This window comes from Lichenostomus cassidix, chromosome Z (genome assembly GCF_008360975.1).
Source record: "Lichenostomus cassidix isolate B80296 chromosome Z, HeHo_3.0, whole genome shotgun sequence".
NCBI classification, from domain to species: domain Eukaryota; kingdom Metazoa; phylum Chordata; class Aves; order Passeriformes; family Meliphagidae; genus Lichenostomus; species Lichenostomus cassidix.
The window spans coordinates 16,453,178-16,475,168 of NC_139511.1; the positions used below are offsets into that span (position 1 = coordinate 16,453,178).

The 21,991-nt window shown below is 37.8% G+C and overlaps 1 protein-coding gene across 1 annotated transcript in view; it reads left to right on the forward strand.

The window, feature by feature from the left end:
• ALDH1A1 (aldehyde dehydrogenase 1 family member A1) overlaps positions 1-5,237 on the forward strand; it is a 31,471-nt gene extending 26,234 nt beyond the window's left edge. Inside the window, exons 11-13 of the mRNA XM_085043850.1 lie at positions 768-925; positions 2,432-2,506; positions 4,654-5,237. Coding sequence (XP_084899976.1) covers positions 768-925; positions 2,432-2,506; positions 4,654-4,726 — 306 coding nt within the window. The 3' untranslated portion in view covers positions 4,727-5,237. The remainder of the gene's footprint in view (positions 1-767; positions 926-2,431; positions 2,507-4,653) is intronic.
• Positions 5,238-21,991: the final 16,754 nt, after the last annotated feature.

Consider the following 21,991-nt stretch of genomic DNA (forward strand, 5'->3'; position numbering starts at 1 on the left):
CAGTTTAAAGAATGTCCAAGTTTTGAAGCTCACAGCTTGAACAGTGGGAGAACATTCAGTAGTTTTCTGATCTATGTAAATCAATCCTTACAACTCTAGTTAGAAACCAGCACTAAAAACTCAGTGAAGTAGAAAGCTCATAATCTACGGAAATATAATTAGTTAGATGTAGTGTAATGTCCCCTCAGCCTGCACAGTCATGGTATTTTGTGATAGGCATGGGCACCTCTGGCTGACAACACTGGACAACAGTATCAGGAAAACTGGACCTGAGGGACTGTTATCTCACCTGACACCCATATGGAAAGCAGAATTAGTTGTTTCACTTGGGGTACATTCTCAGTTGTGCAGCTACCTGCAGGGATAAAAGTCTAATAGAAAGTTTAGGTGAAGGAAAAATTGAATGTCTTTCTTGACCTTAAAAATGCTGCTTGTCCAGAAAATATGAGTTTGTTGGTAACCAGTATAAATAGGTACCACACTGTGACACCATATTAACTACCTTTATGGTGGATGCCTTTTAATCCTTATTTATTTGTTTTCATTATTATTTATTGTTTCATTAATTATTTATCATCGGCTGTCTTGACCTGCTTCATATTGCAAAGATCTTTAAGTGAATTTATAGTATTTAGAACTTTCTTCACTCTTGACCGATTGGATTCAGGAATAAGGCCATCTGGCAGAAGTAAACTTAAAATATATAAATTACTTAAAGAAGCAAGTTATTCTAGTTCACCTTATATATTTACATGTGTTTGATACAGATATTTGGACCTGTTCAACAAATCATGAAGTTTAAAACCGTAGATGAAGTTATTAAGAGGGCAAATAATACTACCTATGGCTTAGCAGCAGCAGTTTTTACCAAAGACCTTGATAAAGCAATGACATTTGCAGCTGCTCTTCAGGCTGGAACCGTATGGTAAGTAATGTTTTTTTAAATTCTTCCTTTAGATCTGCAGGTGTCAATAGCACTAATTGTCAGACATATTCACATTTCTGTGGGTGATCTTTTTTTATATTTATTCCTTGTCATCTTTATAGCGGTAGATCATTGCCATTTCTTCTGAATATCTTTCCCACATTTCCCTATTTAATGTGTTACCAAATAATTACTTCTTGTAAGTCTTCACACAATTTCCCCATAAACTTAGTCTAAAAAAGGGAAATTTACTTGTTAAAAAGAAAAGGAAACATGAGAAAATGAGAGTGCCCTTTTCCCTTACTTCAGGATCTAGAGATAGTCCAATACATAATTTATGGAGATCAATTTTGGTATTGTGTAATTAATTGTCTGAAGTTCAGTGGCCATTAGCCTGGGCAGAAGACCCATCTGTAATGGCAAAGATTGATCGAATGTGACTGAACAAAGAAAGGAAATACCAGCTGGGAGAACTACTACAAGCCAAACTATTTCCAGCAATGGAAAAGAAGAGGCACCCTACCTGGAGCTGGAAAAGAAAAAAGCTAAGAGATGCAAGAGTGAAAACTTGGAGGCATAGCAGAGTCTAATGCCTATCACTGACAAAGACCTGCATTTGCCTACAGTTATTTCAATACATCAGAAGGAGAACAACCAGTTTTACTTGAACACAAAACCTGTGTCCAATTTACGTTTTATCTGAAAGCACTTGCAACCAGCACAAATTCCTGCCCAGGTCCTGTGATCTAAGAACATACGCTTTCCAAAAATAATTTAGCAGCCTTGACTTAGGAGTTGGTATTCTTTATATGGAAGAAAGTTTACAATAGAAGCGGAATATTTGGGATTTGCTCTTACATGACTGGTAGTCTAGGAATCCTTAACTATGAGCAGAATCTCTTTTGTTGAAACCAGTAGACTGGCAGGAGGATAGATTATAAGATATGAAAATAGAGAATATTTGATTTGACAAGGTTTTAAGACAAAAAGAGATTCTCAGCTAGGAAGCAGGATGCACATTCTGCCAAAATTCTTCATACCTAAAAATTTGCCTGTGAAATTCCTTCCTTACTCGTTATTGAGTCTTTGTTCACAACCACAATACAGAATAAGGTTTAACTGAGTTGAACCAAACTTCCTAAAAATATAGTGAAGCTATCCTGAGTTTATTTATTAGAAGTGTACCTGCAGAACACTTAGCTGTGGCTAGTCTTTTGTGTGAGAGCTTATGCACAAGTTAGGAATTTTATTGCAATGGTCAAAGATATGACTGTCTCTCTGCTTGAAGATCCTTGCTGAGTGTTGGTACCCTGACAATAACTGTAGTTGCTTTTAATGCTTCATTTCTCTGAACTTCACACTCCCTGTAATTTTTGCAAATATATTACTCAGATATTGTGTGTGACTCTCACCACAGGCTTTTTACAGGTTACATAAAAATACTGATTTTTCAGAAGTGAAAAAAATTGTTTTACATTGTCAAAAGTAATTTTCCCATTCTTCCAGGGTTAATTGCTATAGTGCATTGTCGGCTCAGTGTCCCTTTGGAGGTTTTAAGATGTCAGGAAATGGACGAGAAATGTAAGTAAATACTTTTAAAACTGTGGATTCACAGGAAATTAAAAACGAAATTCCAAACCCCAACCTTAATTATGCATAACTAGGATGTCCAATTTGAGATTTTGTCAAATTAGTCTCTAGAGTGCCTAGAGGCATCATGATGTTAGAGGGAATGTCAACCAACAATTGCTCTACAAAATAAATAAGAAAATTGTTTAGATGCACACTTTTTCAAAACAACCAGTTTGCAGTCTACTGTTGTTGCAGTACACTGGTAAGTAAAACTGACCATTGTGTTTATAGTTTACAGTTCTTGTAGTATAGAGAAACTGTCATATAGGTTTCACATTTCACAAACTGTGGGTAGTTTGTGAAATCCCCTTTAAGCTCTAGGTTTTGAAAGCATGAGACTTTTCAAAATCCTTGACTTAAACAAGATTTTTCAGTTTAAAAGTTTTTGACACCAATGTACTTACAGTATGTGGCAACTTGGTCAAAAGTTATGATGAGAATAATCCTCTCTACTCTTTGGACTTTTGTTTACTTCCAAAACATGGAGTAGTATACAAATATTATAAACTAATAAAATTTTTTTCAAAATTTTTAGTTTTAATCTAGCTTCAACTTTAATCATATTCTGTCTCACTTGTGTTCATTCTTTGTTTAAAATGCCATATATATGAGAACAAATATTGCTATTTTTAAAGCAATGACTAAAAAAATCACCACCGGCAAGCTTTCTTTTTTATTGAGACAAATACATAACACTTCTAGTGAACCCTGGAATGGATTAGAAAATATATGTGTAAGTGAGGTGCTTCAGTGCTTCTTTTTATGCAGTTTTTTCAGAGATAAAGACTAGTGTTTTCATACCTGCTCATCACTGGGCACAATCTGCTTCTGATGGCAAAGCTCCCACTACTTCAAAGAAAACAGTCAAGCCAATGCTGAGAGCTTTGGAAAACTATAAAATTAAACCCCCCAATAATTTAGGTCATTATTATCAAAGACCGCTTTGCCTTTGCTGGGTGCCAAAAACTGGGACATAATCAATTCTGAATTACAGCCTTCTTCAGAAATATTTTTTAGATTTATTTGCTGGAAATAACAGACTATTAAAAATATTCTCTTATAACAATGCATTTGGGAGGAATTAAGCTTTTGTGCTACCAAAGTTTTCTGGTTCAAATTAACGATTATCAGACCAATAAAAACATTCCCACCAAAGAACAAGGAAAGAATCATCACCAGAGAGACGTCTGTCATGAGAAAAGTTATAAATATATGTCAATCATTTTTAGGAGAGGTAGAAATCTGGGAGCAAAAGCTGCTCTGGAAAAAATAGGATGTGGTTGTGTTAAACACTGACTTCCTTGAACCCCAGAAAAAAAAAAACCTCTACAATTTTTGGAGTGATAATACCACTATGAATTAAACTACTGAATATGACATACTAACAAAATGCCTCTTCAAAAATTAAGGGAATCAGTAAACATTCTCACCCAATACAAGTGTCCTGTGCACAGGTTTCTGTTTTGCTTATATATCTATCTAATAAGACAGCAGCAAAAAGTGTATAACATTGTACTGCAGCAAACCCTTGTTCTATAGAGCAATCAGTTATGCTAAAGAGTTTGACTGTGTCAGGTGTTAAACACTTAGGAACACAAACAAGCTGCATCTCATCATTGAAAACATAAAGGTAACACATGCTCATAAAATGTCAGAGATATTAAATGTTCTTCAGTGTCTCGGAGTTTTCATAATGGATTAATTTTGCCCCCCATTTACTTGAGATGAAGTCACTATTCTTTGACTCTGGAGAACACTCTTGACATCAGAAGACCTTTACAAGTAACTTGCTGAGCATGCTGAACATGTTCCTGATCTGCTGTTCAGAAATTCAGTTTAGAAATGCTCTAAATTAAATGCCATTCTTATGCACAGAAATGAAATTACTCTCTTTCCCATTTTTCTCTGGAGACTCTTGCTGTAGCTTTTCAAAAGGTTTCCAGCAGCAGTCTGGCTGCACAGCTGTCTTCCAAATATGTCCAGGGTACTTGTTACATAGCTGGCCAATTGCACAGTACCACTGAAAATCCCATCCAGACTAAAACTCATATAAAAAGCATTAGCATAAATATTGCTCTTGGTTCTCTTTTATCTAGGGGAGAATATGGACTTCATGAATACACAGAAGTTAAGACTGTCACAATCAAAATCCCCCAAAAGAACTCGTAATGCTGTTTAAGGCGCAGAATTCAACATCTTCAAATGAATCTGAAAAGGCTATCTGAATTCTTAAACATTTTATTGTGCAAGTGATTCATTAACCTTTCTGTTTTCTGACTGTGTAAGAGGTACCTTCTTACATTAACAATATAACAAATAGTGTAGAAAAAATTAATGTGATTAATAATGAAATCTTTAATGTCTGGTTTACAGCTAACTAATTTTAAAATTCATGTTCAGAAATATCTACTCTTATTTCTTAGTAGTGCTATGAAAATTTTCCTTTTTCGATATATTCTGAAAGTGCAGCTTGAATTTATGTGCTCTTGTAAGTGTTAGATGGCAAGATGTCCTTGCATTTTCTTATGGCCTTAACAAAAAGCACTTATAAGTAGTTACCAGATACTCTTCTCTATGTTTCTGTAGACATGTTTCTTAGACTATTAAAGTTATTCATCATGCAACATGAATGTAATCTGTATAATGTTAAAAAAATATTAAAACTCACCTACAAAACCCACGACTTCTCCCTTCATTAGTGTTTTCTACTATGCTGGTTTACCACTGGCAACATGCAGCACAGAGGCACCACTGGTGTGTTCAGGTCATCAGAAGCACACTACATATGCTATATGGACGCTAAAGTCCCCAATATTTTGCCAGTCTTATAACTGGAAAAATGCAGACATGCAGAACAGCAGACAATTTGCAAAGAGCCAGCACTTGGCTTTGCAGTGATGAGTGTATAAACAGATCTTAGCAGACAAGAAGCAAGAAAGAGTGAATAGAAAGAAGAGGAGCAGAGGGGAGGGAAGACAATCTCCTTTGTGATTTATACTTGCTACTTTTTCCTGTACTCACATACCTGCATGTAACTTGCATATCTTCCTCCCTCCTCCTTCCTTCTCTAATCCATCGTTTGTGTTCATTCCTTTTCCTCATTTTTTCTTACAGATGTTTATTCTCACAAAGGTCCTCTTCAAGCATATGTGTCCCAAGCTGACCGTAACCTCAGCTCTGGCATTTCACAATTCTCTAGCAGCTCACTCAGCTGCCAGCACCCTCTGATGGCTGCTCAGCACCAGCAGCCACCAGAAATGCTCTGGGACAGAGCTGCAGACAGCCATTACACAGCCTGCCACCGACAGGCCCATATTGTCTCACGACTGAATCCAGAGCCACAATTCAACTCTTGTTAGACAGGCTCAGCCTTACAAACAGCTTTGTATGTTGTACAAGCCCTGCCCATTAATAAGAACATAGCACATCACAAACTTTTAAGCTGCAAGTATGGAGAATTTGCCCAGTATTGAAAGGAAGGAGTGTTCATTTGGATACAGTGGTCACTTTTAAATTATTTTTATTTTTAATAAGATTGTTCCAATCCAGATCAGACTTTCACCCTATGGCTCTTCTTAGAATGCCTTTTTCCCATTAAGAACTGGACATAAACTTTGTGGCACAGGTATTTCTCTCCACAGCCTCTACATTATTCTTGAAAGGTATCTATTCCAAATCCCATGTTTATGCCTCTAAAATAACTTCAGACATAGTTTTCAAAGAAATTGAATCCTGATCCCATGTAAGAGACAAGTAACAGACTAATAAAGAAAGGAAAAGAAAGAAGAGTGAATGAAAAGTAACAGTGTACTGTGAAATAATTAACAGAGATTTTTCTGAAGAGGACAGAAGACAGAAGTAGACAGAAATAAAAATAAATGCCAAATAAAAACAAAAAGAAAAAATTCTTTAAAAACAAGCTTCAGATAAGAAAAGGATGGTAAAATTATCTGAAAAGCTTTAAAAGTGGCAGTGAACACAGTATTAGCGAAAACATAGATACAAAGAAGGACTTTATATTCTATAAAAAATGAAAAGCCATTTGTACAGTTAGTGTAGGTCTTCAAAAATCTCTACCATCCAAATTCTGCTTTTATGTTCAGCAGTAGAAGTCTCAAAGAAAGATAAATAAGCCAAATTACATTATGTCTGTATCTCCACTTTGTCTTGGATCAGGAGTGCAATTCTGAAATTACACTGCTGATCTTCCCCAGTTACCTTCTTCACCTGGAAAAAGGATACAAAGGAGAAAAATGGAATTCCTTTTTGGTGACACTGATCCAGAAGGCTCACACATGGCCTGTTTCTGGCATGGTCCAACTCCTGTAACCATTCAGGTCTCACAAGCAGTCTAGGGCTACTGTGAAGCAACTCCCCTCTGAAGGTGTGCTGGGTAGGCAGTTGGTTCCCTTCTCCTCACAGTGTCCTTTGGCAGCACAGCACTGCAAATCCAGTCCTACCTATGGTGCCTGCAACTGCAAGCCCAAGCAAAGAATGACTGAAATACCGAGAGGAAAGGGGAGACACAGAGTAACACAGAGGTATAGGAGAAGGAACAACTCGACCCTTGTATGCATATATACATTTTCTCCTTAGATTGGCTAAAATATTTTAATACTCTTCCCAAAAATATTGTAAATATATATTTTAGTTCCTGTCTGACAATCTTGACAGGTAGAAGAAAGCTGACAATGCTCCTGTTCTGCCAATTTTAATTTTTTAATGTGATCAAAATGGAATATCTAGTAGTGACTTTAAGTTCCTATATTTCAAATGCCTGGAGTCAGAGAACTGTTTTGATGTGTATATTATGTAAGGGGGGGGGGAGTTGTACAAGTGGGTAGAAAGAGAGAGGGGGAAAGGAAGAAAGGCAAAGACTGTCATTCAGCCAAAGTGAAACACCCAAAGTTTTCATCAGAGCCAAGCATAGCTTTGAATTGATCTGATGACACACTGGAGTTGTTCTCAAGACACACCAATGTAAAGAGATACACCCTTTGGCATCTAGTAAGTTTGAGGAATTCAGTATGAGTGTGTTTCCCTCAAGCACCTGAGATATGTTTGAAGGGGGCAATAAAGGGCTCAATAAATTTCATAGTCCAGTTTGACTCAGTTCACAGTGCCTGACAGTGTCCAAGCCAGAAAAAAATAAGAATATGGTCCCATTTGTTCCTCAACTGCCAGTTTACTGACTCAAAGCCAAGGTCAGGAGTGTATGTCTCTCAGCAATGCACAACATTAGTAATAATACAGTCACTCTGTTAATAAAAGAAATGTTCTTTCAAAATTCGGTGTGTTTGTAACTATGTTCATAGTATTAGAGTCTCTACCTGATGGTGAAATATCTTTGCTATGTTTTGAATTACATCTGCACATGGGTGTTGTGACTTGTGATCTGCACAGGAACAAATGAGGACTTAAACTACGCAAATATCACACAGGTAATTAAGAAGGCCTTTTCCTTCTGAGATTGAATCATTATCACATTACTCCCATTACAAGCCAAAGTAGCACCATTGAAATTTACTGGAATGAAACACAAGGAAAGAACTAGTTGATCTCTATGTAAATACTGCTTATAGTGTTAGTGAAGTTGTAGTCAGTATTTCACAGAGGAAATTAAACAAGAGAAGTGAGCTTGTTGCATGTCCTTTCAAGGCCCCTGAAAATTGACTGTTAGTGTCAGCAGCAGTTATTGCATTTTTTATTTTTGAAACTATTATATTTTTCATTTAGTTCTTGAAGGCAATGGCTGTCTAAGTAAATAATGTAGGGCAACATTCCACCAGATTTAAGTGGGATTATTTCTTTTTCTAGTGAACTCTGTTTCTATCCCCTTAACACTTTTGAAGGCACACCTCTAATACTCATGGAAGTATGACCTCAGACATGGTTTTACAGCCTTATTGGAAAGTTATCTGTTTCAAGCAATTTTATACTACATAGAAAATCAAGTTCTAGAAATTTGGAGTCCTTAGAGCCATTGTTTTACCATCAGTGAGGTGATCCCTGCCCCCTTTCCTGCCTCTGACACACTACTTTTTTTAAGAGAGGGGAAGCTTTTGAAGGGCAACAGAAGGGTAGAGGGACCCTTAGGCTATTTCAGTCAAAATAGTGAATTTGTAAGGAATTCTCATTCTGTTTCAAGAAAGAAAATTTCTGATAATCCTTGACTACCAGATCCACTGGTCTTAAGACAGACAAGAAAAGATATGGAAAAAGTATTCAGAGCAACAAAGGCATCTGGCTTGGATAAAAAGTAAAAATTCCCTGATGAAGTAGGTTTTAGGGAGGAATTTGAAAGATGTGAACTTGGCAGCCAAAAGGTTTTTGGGGGAGAAGAGCAGGCTATTCCATCTGAAACACACAAGATAAGTGCAGAAAAGACAAGTGCAAGAAGAAGAGGGAGAAAGGAAAGAAGCAGTAACAGAAATATAAAGAGTCTGATGAGGAATGAAAGCAAAAATAAAAATCACCGAGATTCTGAAAGATCTCCCTGTAAGATCTCATCATAATTTTGCAAGATTTAACATGAGGAACTTTAATAGATGAAGTGTTCTCCAGTCCCTTCATCACCCTGTTTGCTGTCAGATTGTTTTTGAACTTCCTGATCCTTCTGCTCTCCCTCTTTTCATTCAAGTCATGGTACAGTTCTCTTGATATTAATGTTGGCTTCCATACATTCCCCTATTGAAAAGTGAGATTTAGATAAGTCCTTATGAAAGGTCCACTATTAAATACAGTAGTAAAAAATAGTCTCTGAAAATTTGGCAGTAGTAGTGCCCTGTGAACTTAGTAGTAGGTCTTAAGGACTGAATTATATCCTTTGTTATGCTGAGAGAAAAACAGTGACTTGATGAATTTAGTGCTCTGAAAACAAAAGTAAAAAATCTGGAAGCACAACATAAACTGAGTCAGTCGGTATAAAGTTGCATGAAAAACTGGACAGGCATAATGATCCAATAAACAGAACTGAGTATTGTGTGATTTGACTGTTGAAAATCCAGCTCGTCAAGCAGTCCTCAAAGAGCAGCAAGAAAGATGATAAATACACAGTATAATAGACTGGCCAGGCAAGAGGAAGATACCATAGCTGCTTTTACACATTACTAGCTGCAATGCAAAGAGAATCACCAGAAGTATTGACCAAAATACAACAAAAGGTTGTCCTTGGTGGAAGCAGAATAGGAGAAGCCAGCTGTCCCAAGAAAAATTACTAGTATTGAGGATTTTTAGAAGGAAGAAAGCTAGGACAGATAGCAGCAATGAGAGGGTTTATGATTTTAGTTTATATTCTCATATTGCTGATAGTTCTACGTGGAGTATAGGATTATGATAAAACAATAGCTTGACAAATGATTAATACACCCAATCCAAGATGGTTCTGGACATGAAGCACAATTTGATAACTTCTGACAAGCATTTAAGTAATTAAACAAGGCACTGCACCTGGCCACCTTCTTCTCACTATCAGCACAGAAAAATCCCTTCTTCATATACTTATGAACATACAATTTCACATATTGTTAAGAATCTTTGATAATAAAGCATGAGCTATACAGCACAAATCCTGCTGCAGCAAACAAAACAGTGCCTTTGATCATCAAACCTTGCCAAATGGTACAAACTGTCAAGGTGTTACCTATGGCCTTCTTGCAGGTTGGTGACTCCAGTAATATGGATTATACATTCATTCTGGATATATCTCCTATATCTCCTTATGATATGTAATACCTGTGCTTATGACTAATGAATACACTGTAGTGACAGCAACAAGGAGACTGGCAAAATTCAGGCAATATTAGAGATATATTGCCCTTAGAAGAGAAGAATGTCTGACAGGAAAATAAGGGAACCAAGGGAGAACAATCAACACTGTCCACAATTGCCTATATTCGAGAACAAGAAAGACTTTGTAGGAGTGTGATGAAACAAAAGTGTCATGTGAACCTTCTGTTTGGAGTATAAATATGTCCCATGCACAGACATATCAGCACCTACTTTAGAACTCATGCTATGGACAAACATGGTGTATTGCTAAGCTCTGTGTGTGTTAGAGAGCTGACTCAGACATAAAGGATCTTTGGCCCTTATTATCCACCGTGTGGATGGCAATCTTTAACAGACATAAATTCCTGTGAATGAGCAATCATGGTCAAAGTAACAGTAAGCAGGTAGAGAGAAGCACTCCCAGCTCACATTAACAAATGTAGGAAAAAAAGCAAACTTGTAGCTTTTTTGTTTGTCTCCCCTTAATATGATTAAGAAATTAAATTTTGGAGTTATTTACATGCAAGCTTGCCATTATGGAAAGAGTCCCCTCTACAGAGCTAAAGATACCTTGCAGTCTGATAAATAGCTTGTTTCATGTCTTATATTTTGCTGATTTTCTAATGGAAAGGTTAGGTTTCCTTATGTTTCTCTCCAGACCTCAGCAAAAAAACCAGAAGCAGACAATTGAACTTGATGATCATAGAGGTCTTTTCCAACACTGATGATTTTATTCTACTTTTTTTTTTTAAAAAAAAGGATACCATTAATTCTAAAGAGAAGTCCAGCTCTATGCGAAAATATCCTAGGAGCCTAAACCTTACATTCAGCAAAGCAGGATGCATATTTTCCTCACAATAGGTTTCCTCAGTCTGCACTGTCACTGTACTCCTCTTCAGAGAGGTCGACATTATCTTAACAAAACTATATCCAAAGGTAAAATGTCCGTGCATTCACTGATACAAAACAGATCATATCTGACAACATGTCATTTTAGGAACCACCTGCACTGTGTCCTTTTCTGTATGTGATGTACTAGCCACCACTAATTAAGACAGCCCTTCTAAATCCTTCAACATTTTATCTTTCACTTTTCCCTACCTCTGAAAATATACAGGCTTTATAGCTAACCACCACTGGCTTTTTTACTGCTAGAAATTGGGCTGCTTAGGTATATGGCTTTATGGACACTGTAGAAACACTTTTTAAACTTTATTTATTCAAATGAATAGTGGTTTTAAGATGTGTTTGTTGCATGTGCTATTTATTTTTTTTTTTTCTGTTTATACTTTACTGACATTTATGTACTAATTTAAGTACACACATTTAAGTACTAATCCTGTGCAATAGATGCACACCTATGAGGTCCTATATAAGTCATTCTATTATGCAGTACATTTACAATAACAAAACAAAGAAAAATTTTATTTCATAATAGGAGATTATAAAAATTAAAACTTTGAGAGACTAGACATATAGGAAGAAAGAGACATATGCCTTCTCCTTCTCACCAAACATACCTGTCCAGGTAAAGGTCACAGTGGTTTCATTTCCCTTTCTGGGCCACAAGCAACTGCCTGTGAGAAGAGTGGGGTGGGTCAGTTTGATGCAGATTTTTGTGTGGTTTTATGGCACTAATACAGCTGGAAAGCATCTGTAAAGGAGATATTCCCAGCTCATTAGGAGCTCCTTCATGTCATATGAAGACCTGTATGTGAGAAGCCAGTTGTATATTAAAATGAGTAATTCCTAGAGTCCAAAACTTTCCATAACCACCACATCTTGCAGAGTCTGACATTTTTCACTGTTGTATCTAGTATTCAGAATTGTCCAGACTGGTACTGCTTTGTCAATAACAGAGACCAGTCTGAACACTCAGCCTACACAAAAATTTCAGTCTCATCTACTAAGAGGTTTTTAAAACAGAATATATTTAGGGAAGTCAGCTGTCACTACCATTAATTTTGATGGCTCCAGATAATACCCATACAATTCAGACAAACATCTCCTATGAGCATTGATATGCTCTGTATAGAAGTTCTTCATTACAGTCTGGTGCTTTACTGGTTCAGGACTGCTTGCATGACATTACTGCTTTAACTTCCAAAAGTGAGGGTTTTTTCTGAAAGACGCACTAACTCTTTTATACTTAAAGCAAATGCACATCTTTAAAACTAATCTTTGTGTTGAATGGTTCATGGAATAAGTTCTTTTGAAAGTGAGACTAATAACAATGGTATTCAGGCAGGGAAATGTAAAAGAAATGTATGGACTGAAACAGAAGCACATCAGTTTAGAGAATCCAGAAATAAGTTAAATATTTAAAACTAAAACTCTTACTGTATAAATAAGACATTACATAATTAAACAAAAAAATCTGTTTACTTTTTTGTCATTGTGCTCTCTGTGAGAAAGCTTGCTTCTTTAAAGTACTGATGCACAAATCTGTGAATGTGTGTGACAGTGAACTACAACCACCTGGTAAAATCCACAATTGCAAGGTCAAATCTCATTCATAATAATCTGATAAATGCAGAGGTACTCCAGGGAAGAAGGTGGATGGGATTTTGTCTCCCCAAGCCTTTACAGACTTAGAAAAACGAAGCTTGAAAAAGAAATCAGGAGAAAAGATAAAAAATAAATCAATACTCCTTACTTACTGAGGAGAACACATTTCTATGTCAAGAGAAAAGTTGTGCTGTCAATAGAGGTTTGGTGCAGATGAACACACAACCTTTTGCAGAAGTAGAAACAAAATGTCTCATATTATTTAACAAGCAGCTAAATTTGGGCAATTATGAAGTGTCAGCATTTGTAAGAATGAATTTTTGGTTACAACATTAGAAAGCAAAAATAAATTAAATATTCCATCCCCATGATATTTTTAAACTGTCACCTAAAAAGTCCAGGTCCTAAGCTTCATGGCTCTTCCTTATATATTTCCTTAAAGAGTACAATTCTAGGAAAAGCAGAGATCAGCATATACATATGAAGAATTTAGATCTGAGAAAAAAATTTACAGAGAGCACAGTTGGGATAATGAACTGATTGAAAGAATTTATAATTAATATTAGACTTAACAGAAATGCAAGTCCATAAGGCTGAAATGCTTGCAGACATCAGTAATATTTACAGTGATACTCCATAGCCAGCAAAGGAGAAGAAGCCATTTGTGAACCTATGAAGCACGGTAAAGCAAATAGTTTATTTATGTGTTATTTTATTATACATTCTCCTTTTTTGCCAATCCTTATAAAACAGATGCATAAAAGAGCAGAACCATCCACAGATAACCTGCTAATGGGTAGGATGTTGTTCAGCTCAATCAGCTCAGTCTTTGATGCAGTTATTAATGTGAATTTCAAGAACGTTTTGAACATCTGTAGAATCTGCTCCTACTGCTATGACATTCGTGACAGACAGGTCTTGTTTTCTCTTCATGGTAAATACATATTTCCTTTGCCATAATGCAGTGCAAACACTTCCTCAATAACATCAACGAAAATCTATTTATGAAGAAAAATAATCTGTCAAAAGAGTACCTGCAGAAGGATTTATATAATGGAAATGTTCCTAGCCTCAAGGAAGTGATGGCACAACAGTACTTTCACTTGCTTCATCCGTCAGTGCAATAAGAAAAACTGAATGTAAATTATATAATTAATGCATAACAAAAATGATCCCATTTTAACCTAGGATTGAAATAATCTTTTTTTCATAATCTGCCTGGGAGAAAATCATACCGCTTATGTCACAATCCCATATAAATTATGTGCAGAGCTGCAGTACAAATGATTTAATTTTTTTTGCTCTTCATTGAAATGTCTCCTAGAACACACCTGTGAATTCCTAGGAGACAGAAAAAACAGCATAAATGTTACCTGTAAGGCATCCTACCTGTCTGTGAACATTTCCAGGAGGTACCCTGAGCTCTTAATATACAAGTGAGCCTTTTAAGAATGTTGAAAAGAAATCTGAAAACTTTTGTGTACTAAGCACCCAGCTAACAATCACAAAACTGTCATGAGTAATAGACAACTAAACATAGGACACGATCTAGCAGTGAGTTTACTGCATTTTCAGGGAATAGCCCCCGTAATCACCAGGCTCTGGAGTCTCTCTCTGGCACATGGATGCTTTGTTGCTAGTGGAACAGGAGAAAAGGAGAAAGTGCCATCTACAGAGCAGGTTGCTGTAGCATCATTTCCTGGAGAGGCAAAGACTGAGAAAAGTCAGAGATTTGACACTGGAGCCCTGCACAACAAAATGCATTTGCACCCAGGACCCTAGGACAGAAAATGGGAGCACTAGCCTGGCTGCTCACACCGTGCTCTGCAAAGCTTGCAGCTGACAGGATTTCAGCCTGAAACTGAGTTTGTTACTCTTTGTACAGTTCAGGCACATATTGGGTAGCCTGGCTTTTGGAATTGAAACAATCAAGTGTTAAGCACATCTAGCAATACTCTGGCAGACATATGGGTACCACAGTGACTTCGCTAGTGGAAAGAAGATGTATTCACAGAAACTTCAGTTAATTTCAGTCTAGGCAGCCAGAAGAGGAGAAGTTTTACACTGTTATTCTGAATGTAAACCATGACAATGAAAGTTAAACACCTATCTGTTGTGTGTCTTTGGGTACTGCCCCTCAGTTGTATCCCTCAGCTAAGTGGAGCTGACACAGGAAGAGTATCCACCAACTCCTTGACTATGGACTCTGTCAATTCAACAAAGTCACTTTGGATGGCCATGTATTTGTTTGTGGACTAACCCCAGCAAGAGAAGCAAAACTAAAAGAGCAGATTCAAGCTGGAATGTAACCCAAGTTCATCACACGCACAGAGATTGTACCATCACTTGAAATATATAATGTGTGATTCTGCTGTGTATCATTGGCACACCATAAAAGAGTACAGAGAAATAATCCAACATAAGTCGTAAAATATTACTAGCAATGATGCAGTGAAAAAATTATCCTGGTGATGACAATGAGATGAATGGAGAACTGGCTACATAGAAGGTCCCAAACATTGGTAATCACTGGCACAAGGGCTAGCTGGAGGCCTGTCATTATAGGTATCAGTCAAAGTTCAATATTGGGCCCAGTATCAATGGCTTGGATTAAGGGACAGATGCATCCTCACCATGTTCACTGGTGGCTCTGAGCTGGGAGAAGTGGCCAATACCCAAGTGCTGTGCAGCCCTTCAGAGGGACTTCAACAGGCACGAGAGATGGGTAGAGAGGAACCTTCTGAAATTCAGCAAGGGCAAATGCAGGGTCCTGCACCTGGACAGGAACAACTCCGTGCACCAGGAGAGGCTGGGGACTGACCTGATGGAAAACAGCTTTGTGCAGAAGGATCTGGGGGATCCTGGTGTACAACAAGGTCTCCATGAGCCAGCAGTGTGTCCTTGTGGTCAGGAGCACTGTCCTGGTGTGCCTCAGGAAGAGCATTGCCAGCAGGTGGAGGGAAGTGATCCTGCCCCTCTGCTCAGCCCTGGTGAGGCACATCTAGAGTGCTGTGTCCAGCTCTGGGCTCCTCAGTATGAGAAATGGAATGCAGGGGATCCAACAGAAGGCAACAAAGATGATGAAGGGACTGGACCATCTTTCGTTTGAGAAAAGGTGGAGAGAGTTGGGCCTGTTCAGCCTCAGGAAGAGGCAGCTGAGAGGAGATCTCATCAATGTAAGTACCTGAAGGGAGAGTGTCAAGAGGATGGACTGGGCTCTGCTTGGTGGTGCTGCGCAATAGGAAAAGGGCCAATGGGCAGAAACTGGTGTACAAGTTCCATGTGAATATGAGGAAGAACTTCTTTACTGTGTGGGTGACCATGCACTGGAACAGATTGCCCAGAGAGGCTGTAGAGTCCCCGTCAGTGGAGATACTCCAGAACTGCCTGTACACCATCCCATTGCAGTGTGCTCTGGGATGACCCTGCTTGAGCAAGGAGGTTGGACCAGATCACCCACTGTGGTGGGTTCCCAGCTCTACACATTCTGTGATTCTGTGGTGATACTGGGTTTTATATTCACACTCTTCTGGAATTTGTTTTCCTCGTTTCTTGCTGCAAGATTCCCATACTGCTTTAATTTTCTTGTGACTTACAGGAAACAAAACAAACTTACTCCACATTGCATAATGCTAGCTAGAGCTTAGGTGACTTGGGTTTTCCCTGATGTAGAAATTGCCTGAAGGGAGTATTGTTTGCTGATATACATTTATTTGTTGTAGTCAACTGAAATACAAAGTGGGAATTGGACATACTACCGTATATATATATATATATATGTATAGTGTATTTATTGGATATCCAATGCATTGGATTCCATGCATTGTTGTGCAGGGAACCTGGCTGTTCTGCCTTAGATTGAGTTGACAACAGAACCCTTTCTGCATTTTCATACTTGTTTTGTGTTAGGAAGTGGAAAGGTGAAGTCTGAAGTATTCTTGAACTTATACACTCATGATGTGGAAAATGAAGGAATATGTGCCTGTACCTACCAAAACAGATGTCTCAGCTTTTTAAAACACTATTATATTTACCTACATGGGCAGTTTGTGTGAGGTAGGACAATACTTTTGACCTATTCTGTCACAGTTCATAAAGGCTGTTGATTTTTCTTTAATCATACCTTTGCATGTGACCTCTCGTATTTATGGTGTTTGGGCCATTACAGATTCAATATAATATGAATTCTTTGCAGAGTTGTTTGCTACCTCTGTTGAAGGAACTACACTTTACAGTTCATCTGAACATCTTTGCTGTGCAAAAACAGTTCCCAAATTATTCTGCAGAAGACTTATCTATCTGAATATTACTGCACATCTATGCATTTATCCAGGAAAAAGAAACTTAATAAATACTTTGTTATTTTAAACAAGACATGTAAGACAAAGGGCATTTTTTTTACCAAAAAGAAGCTTCTAAAATGAAAATTTCCTTTGATGAGTTTGCAGTTTGCCTTTTCTGTCTACTTATGAGTAATATTTAAAACTGGCTTTTTGAACAAACATTACATTTTGTCATATTTGAAGAGAGAGAATTGGTTTGCAAAGTACCTATGGGTCATATTTTGAGATTCAGCACAGCTGCTTTAAAAGCAGAAGCCAAAAGACTGATTTGCAAGCAGTTACACTACCAGTTACTATCTCTAAAACACACTAATGTTGGAAAGTGAATTTTCCCATGCACTATTTCAGATGGCCTATTAAATTCTTTGTTTCTTTTACATAGCCATAGAACAGCAAAACTTGTACCACTAGCATCAGCTGAAACATCATAACAGCAGATTTGGGACACTTCCACGAATTCCCAGTTGATCTGAAACTCTATAAGCAACCTTAGCTGTGTCAACTTTTCTAGAACAAAGCAGTAAGGACTTAATCTTTCCTAAGGCAGTTGCTCACACATATGCTGGGAAGTATCTTATGTTCTTCTGACCTCTACTGGAGAGAAGACCAAGGCACATGTAATTTTCCTTTTCTTTCTTCTATTTTTCTTTTTTTCTTTTTTTTTTCTTTTTTTTTTGAGGAAAATGGAAGGGAAAGGAAAAAACAATTTTTACTTCACTATAAGCTTTTAGACCATTCCTTATTATGCATACAGGTAACACATTAATACATATCAGATGGCCCACATAAGTGTGAAAGTAATGGTTAGGTACTCAGACACCTGGATGTTCACTTACTAGTAGCTCTCAAAGATCCTAGTTAGATTTGGGGCAGATTTGCAGAAGGAGCCTCACAAACAGATAAAAAGGCTAAGGTACCTTTATTAAATGTTCACATATAATTCAGGGCATCACGTAGTCAGCAAATTTCACAATGTAACATAGTTGGGAATAAAAAAGTGGCCAGGCAGAGGAAAGTAGTTTGTTTTTTTTTTAAATAAGTTAAATTCAACTTAAATTCAGCAATTAAAAAAGTGAGAACATCAGGCATCCTTCTGCAGTCAATGAACTGTTTACTAAATTAAAACACAAATCATGGATTATGATCCCTTTATTTTGAAATTATAGAGTCAATAGGGTAGAAGCTAAACTAAAAGCGAGCTCCGCAGTTAGCAAGGAAGAATGGCAAAGAGCAAGATTTCAGGAGAGAGAGAAAGACAAGGAAGAATTGAGGGACAATTTCATGAAGTTCAGATACTGACAAGAAAAATGGGACATATTTGTCCTTATTCAGTTAAAACTGATGAACTACTGAGACAAACTATTTCGTAGACCAAGCACTCTGGAATATAAAAATACAAAACGGATTTTACCAACCAAATTTAATTGAGGTGAGAAGCACCTTCAAATAAAGAAACAAGCTAAAGGTGGGAGTCAACGTGTTAATTAGTGCCTTTTAGAAAATATTAGTCATGTCAGAGATACCATATAATCTTTGAAAGTAAACATATTCAGCCTGGGTTCACTCATGTGAAGGCCTGAATAACCAGACATATAGCTAGTGGCTTTCTAGTGGTATTCTGCAAAATTGCATATGGAACTGAGTGTGAGACAGTGAGGTAAACTCACACAGTAAGTAAGCAAATATCATTTTAGCCTCTAACTCAATTAAGAGCAAGAGGAAGAGCATTGCTATTTCTTTCACCCATACATCAAAAAAGGAATGAAGTGATGGATGCCAAGTGTAAAAGAAGAAGTCCTACAGCCAAAGAAGGACTGCCTGTCTGGTCTGTGCTTTCAACAAGTCTGGTAAAATACAGAGCACTTCTCCTCCTGCCTCAGCCATGGCATGACCATCCCACTATAGTGCCACTGGTGTTATATGCATGCCTAACACACAGAGATTGCCAGTTTCACAGAAAGCACATGGACATGTTTCATGAACAGAGAGGACAGGCAGACGTGCTGTGTCTTTTCCGTCCCAGGTATGCGGCATAAAGGAGCAGTAGTTGCAGGTCTGGAAAAAGGTGGGAAGCCTCTCAAGCCAGCAGATAGGGCAGCAGCTCAGGAAGAAAACAGAACCTGTTTCTGCAATGTCAGATTGGTCTCATGGGGCCGGGCTGGAGCAGCTCAGCACAAGGGTAGTGGCACTTCACCCACCACCCCAGTGCTGCACAGAGAAGGGAAAGAAAGTCACTTCCCTTTTTTCATTGCTATCTGTCTGCTCTCCATTGATCCTGCTGCAACCTTCCACTGGAGTTTCACTAAAAGCTAGATGCAAAGGGAAACCAAACCAGAGACCAAGTCAAGGTTAGAGGCAGCTCCGTACTGGCAATCATATATTTATATCTCCACTGCCAGGAGGTAGCCCAGAAATTTAGGTCCTTAATTTAGGGCAATTTTTAGAAGATGGGGGCCCCCAAGTTGTTGACCAGGATTCCCAGTGTCTTCAGCACCCTGATGTGGAGGGAATGGTTGTGGTAGAGGAGATAATGCTTAAAGATTTTTTGCTTTTTATCTATGTTTTTATATATTTGTAGCTTTGCAGATTTCTAGTATATAACTGTATAGTCTTTACCATTTTCGTACACTGTAAATAGTAGGTTACCCTTTCTCACAGAATTAATGCCACCTTCTTGAAATTCTGTTTGTGTTATTTTCAAGAGAAGCATTTCTAACAAGGGCACCCTTGTTTTGCACCAGCACTTAGGAGACATAACAAAATACAGGGTGAAGAACCCCTTGGAGCCTCTCCAGTAGAGCAGATCCAGGTGTGGGCTACCAGGACAACTGGTCTCTTATTGGCTGTACTTGCTAGATACACTAATTAATTAATTAAACTCACAAAATGTATTAGTATATCTAATATAATAATAAATATACTAATATAAATATAAATATACTACTAATAATAAATATATACTAATATATTGCACACACAATACCGTGTGTACCTGAAAGCCTTCATCAAATAACTGCTCTTGATATTACAACTTTACTATTGTTTGTAAAGTTTTTCTTTTGATTCCGGGCAACAGGGAGCTGCCTGGACAAAGTGCCTTAATCACAGGATTTTTCGAAAACCCCTGGGAGGCAATACTGAAGCAGGAGAGGAGACCAAATACTAACACATAACGTGCTTTGGAAGTTAGGACATCAGCTGTTGATAGACAGATTGATAGACAGATAGAGAGATAGATTTACTCCTAGTGTTGCCTGGTGATGAAAGTAGCATCATATTATACAGGCAGATGGTGGGCACCAAGCTTCTCTGAAAACGTGTTATTTATAGTAAGTCGTCACCATGCCTCAGAGTATTTCACTTCCAATACATGTTATGCCACTTTCCTCTGTTTGTGGAAACGACAGAGTATTTGCTTTCTGCTCTGCAGCAAAGTTCATTTGAGGATAGGAAACACCAAGTGCCAAGGAGCTTGTTTTGGCAGATAATATTAGAAAGTACAGTTTACAAGCTGAGAATACCCATCTGCTTGATGCACACAAGCAGCAGTGGCACAGACAGAATTGTCAGTCTGCTTTTGCCTGGTAGGACTAAGGCTGATCTCGACAGTAAGAAACTGCTTGTTAAAAAAAGCCAACAAACAAGCACTTCTATATTTTTAATCTACTGCAGCTAGAACATAGTTGATTTATGGTCCTTCAGCATCATTGTTGTGTGTGGTCATCAGAGACACTGGGAGGTGCCACAGTGGTGTTATACACTGGTAACAAGAATATGCCTTTAAAATTATAGAAGAGGTTTTTGAGTCTTTCATTTTTAGTTATTTATACATGTAAGGACTTTAAGAGCACAGTTGTATCTCAAAACACTGTCAAGGCCACAGAAGGAATGTGCCACAAAATAGACAACCACAGCAGGAATTTGAGATAAAAAATAATGACAAAAAGTCACTAATTCCAGGCCTGGAGAGGTGAGATCTGATTAGTATGTCATGGTTAACGTATCTGGACAAAAATTCCCAGTGTGGCAAACTGTGGGAAAGGAAGCAACTGCTCATACACATACCATACCAAGTTATGGGAACGGCCTCTACTACCACCCCATGGATACCCAAAACTTGGAATGTATAAAGGTGGTATCCCCAGAAGAACAGTTCTTGGATCCCCTCCACTGAAAAGGCCAGGGTGAAGAATGGCCAATGGGATGCCCTTGGATCCATGGGGTGGTGACTATCCGCAGCGTGATCTTTCTCTCTCTCCCCATCCCCAACCCCAACAACTCTCTTCTGTTTCTTTTTATGTCTCTGCCTCACCCTTAGTGCTAAATAAAATCCATATACACAGCTTATTCTGTGATTCTGTGATCCTGTGATATTATTTACTTCAACATACGGTCTCGTTTGCATTTTAATTCACATGGAAGCATCTCTCACTAATCAGACCATAGCAACAAGCTTACCAGGCTTACCAATTTTGGGGAAAAATGTCCTCAGTGTTTTATCCATGATTCCTTTAAACAAGTGAGTGTGACTTGCAGACTATCTAAAATTATCTTTTATCCAAGACATCTGGACCCATGGCTCTATCTGCAGAGCAGTTCTTAGGTGATTTAAAAAAACAAAAATCACATTTTGTGATATTTTGAATTGTGAAATGTGATTTTGAAATGTTGCATTTACTTTCAGCTAGCAAGAAGTTAATCTCAATGAAATTTTGCTACATATTTTTATGCTATAATGATCAGATTGTTACTTTATATAAGCAATGGTTTAGACTGGTATCATCTTTCCAGTGGATATTGGTGTTTTGCTCAA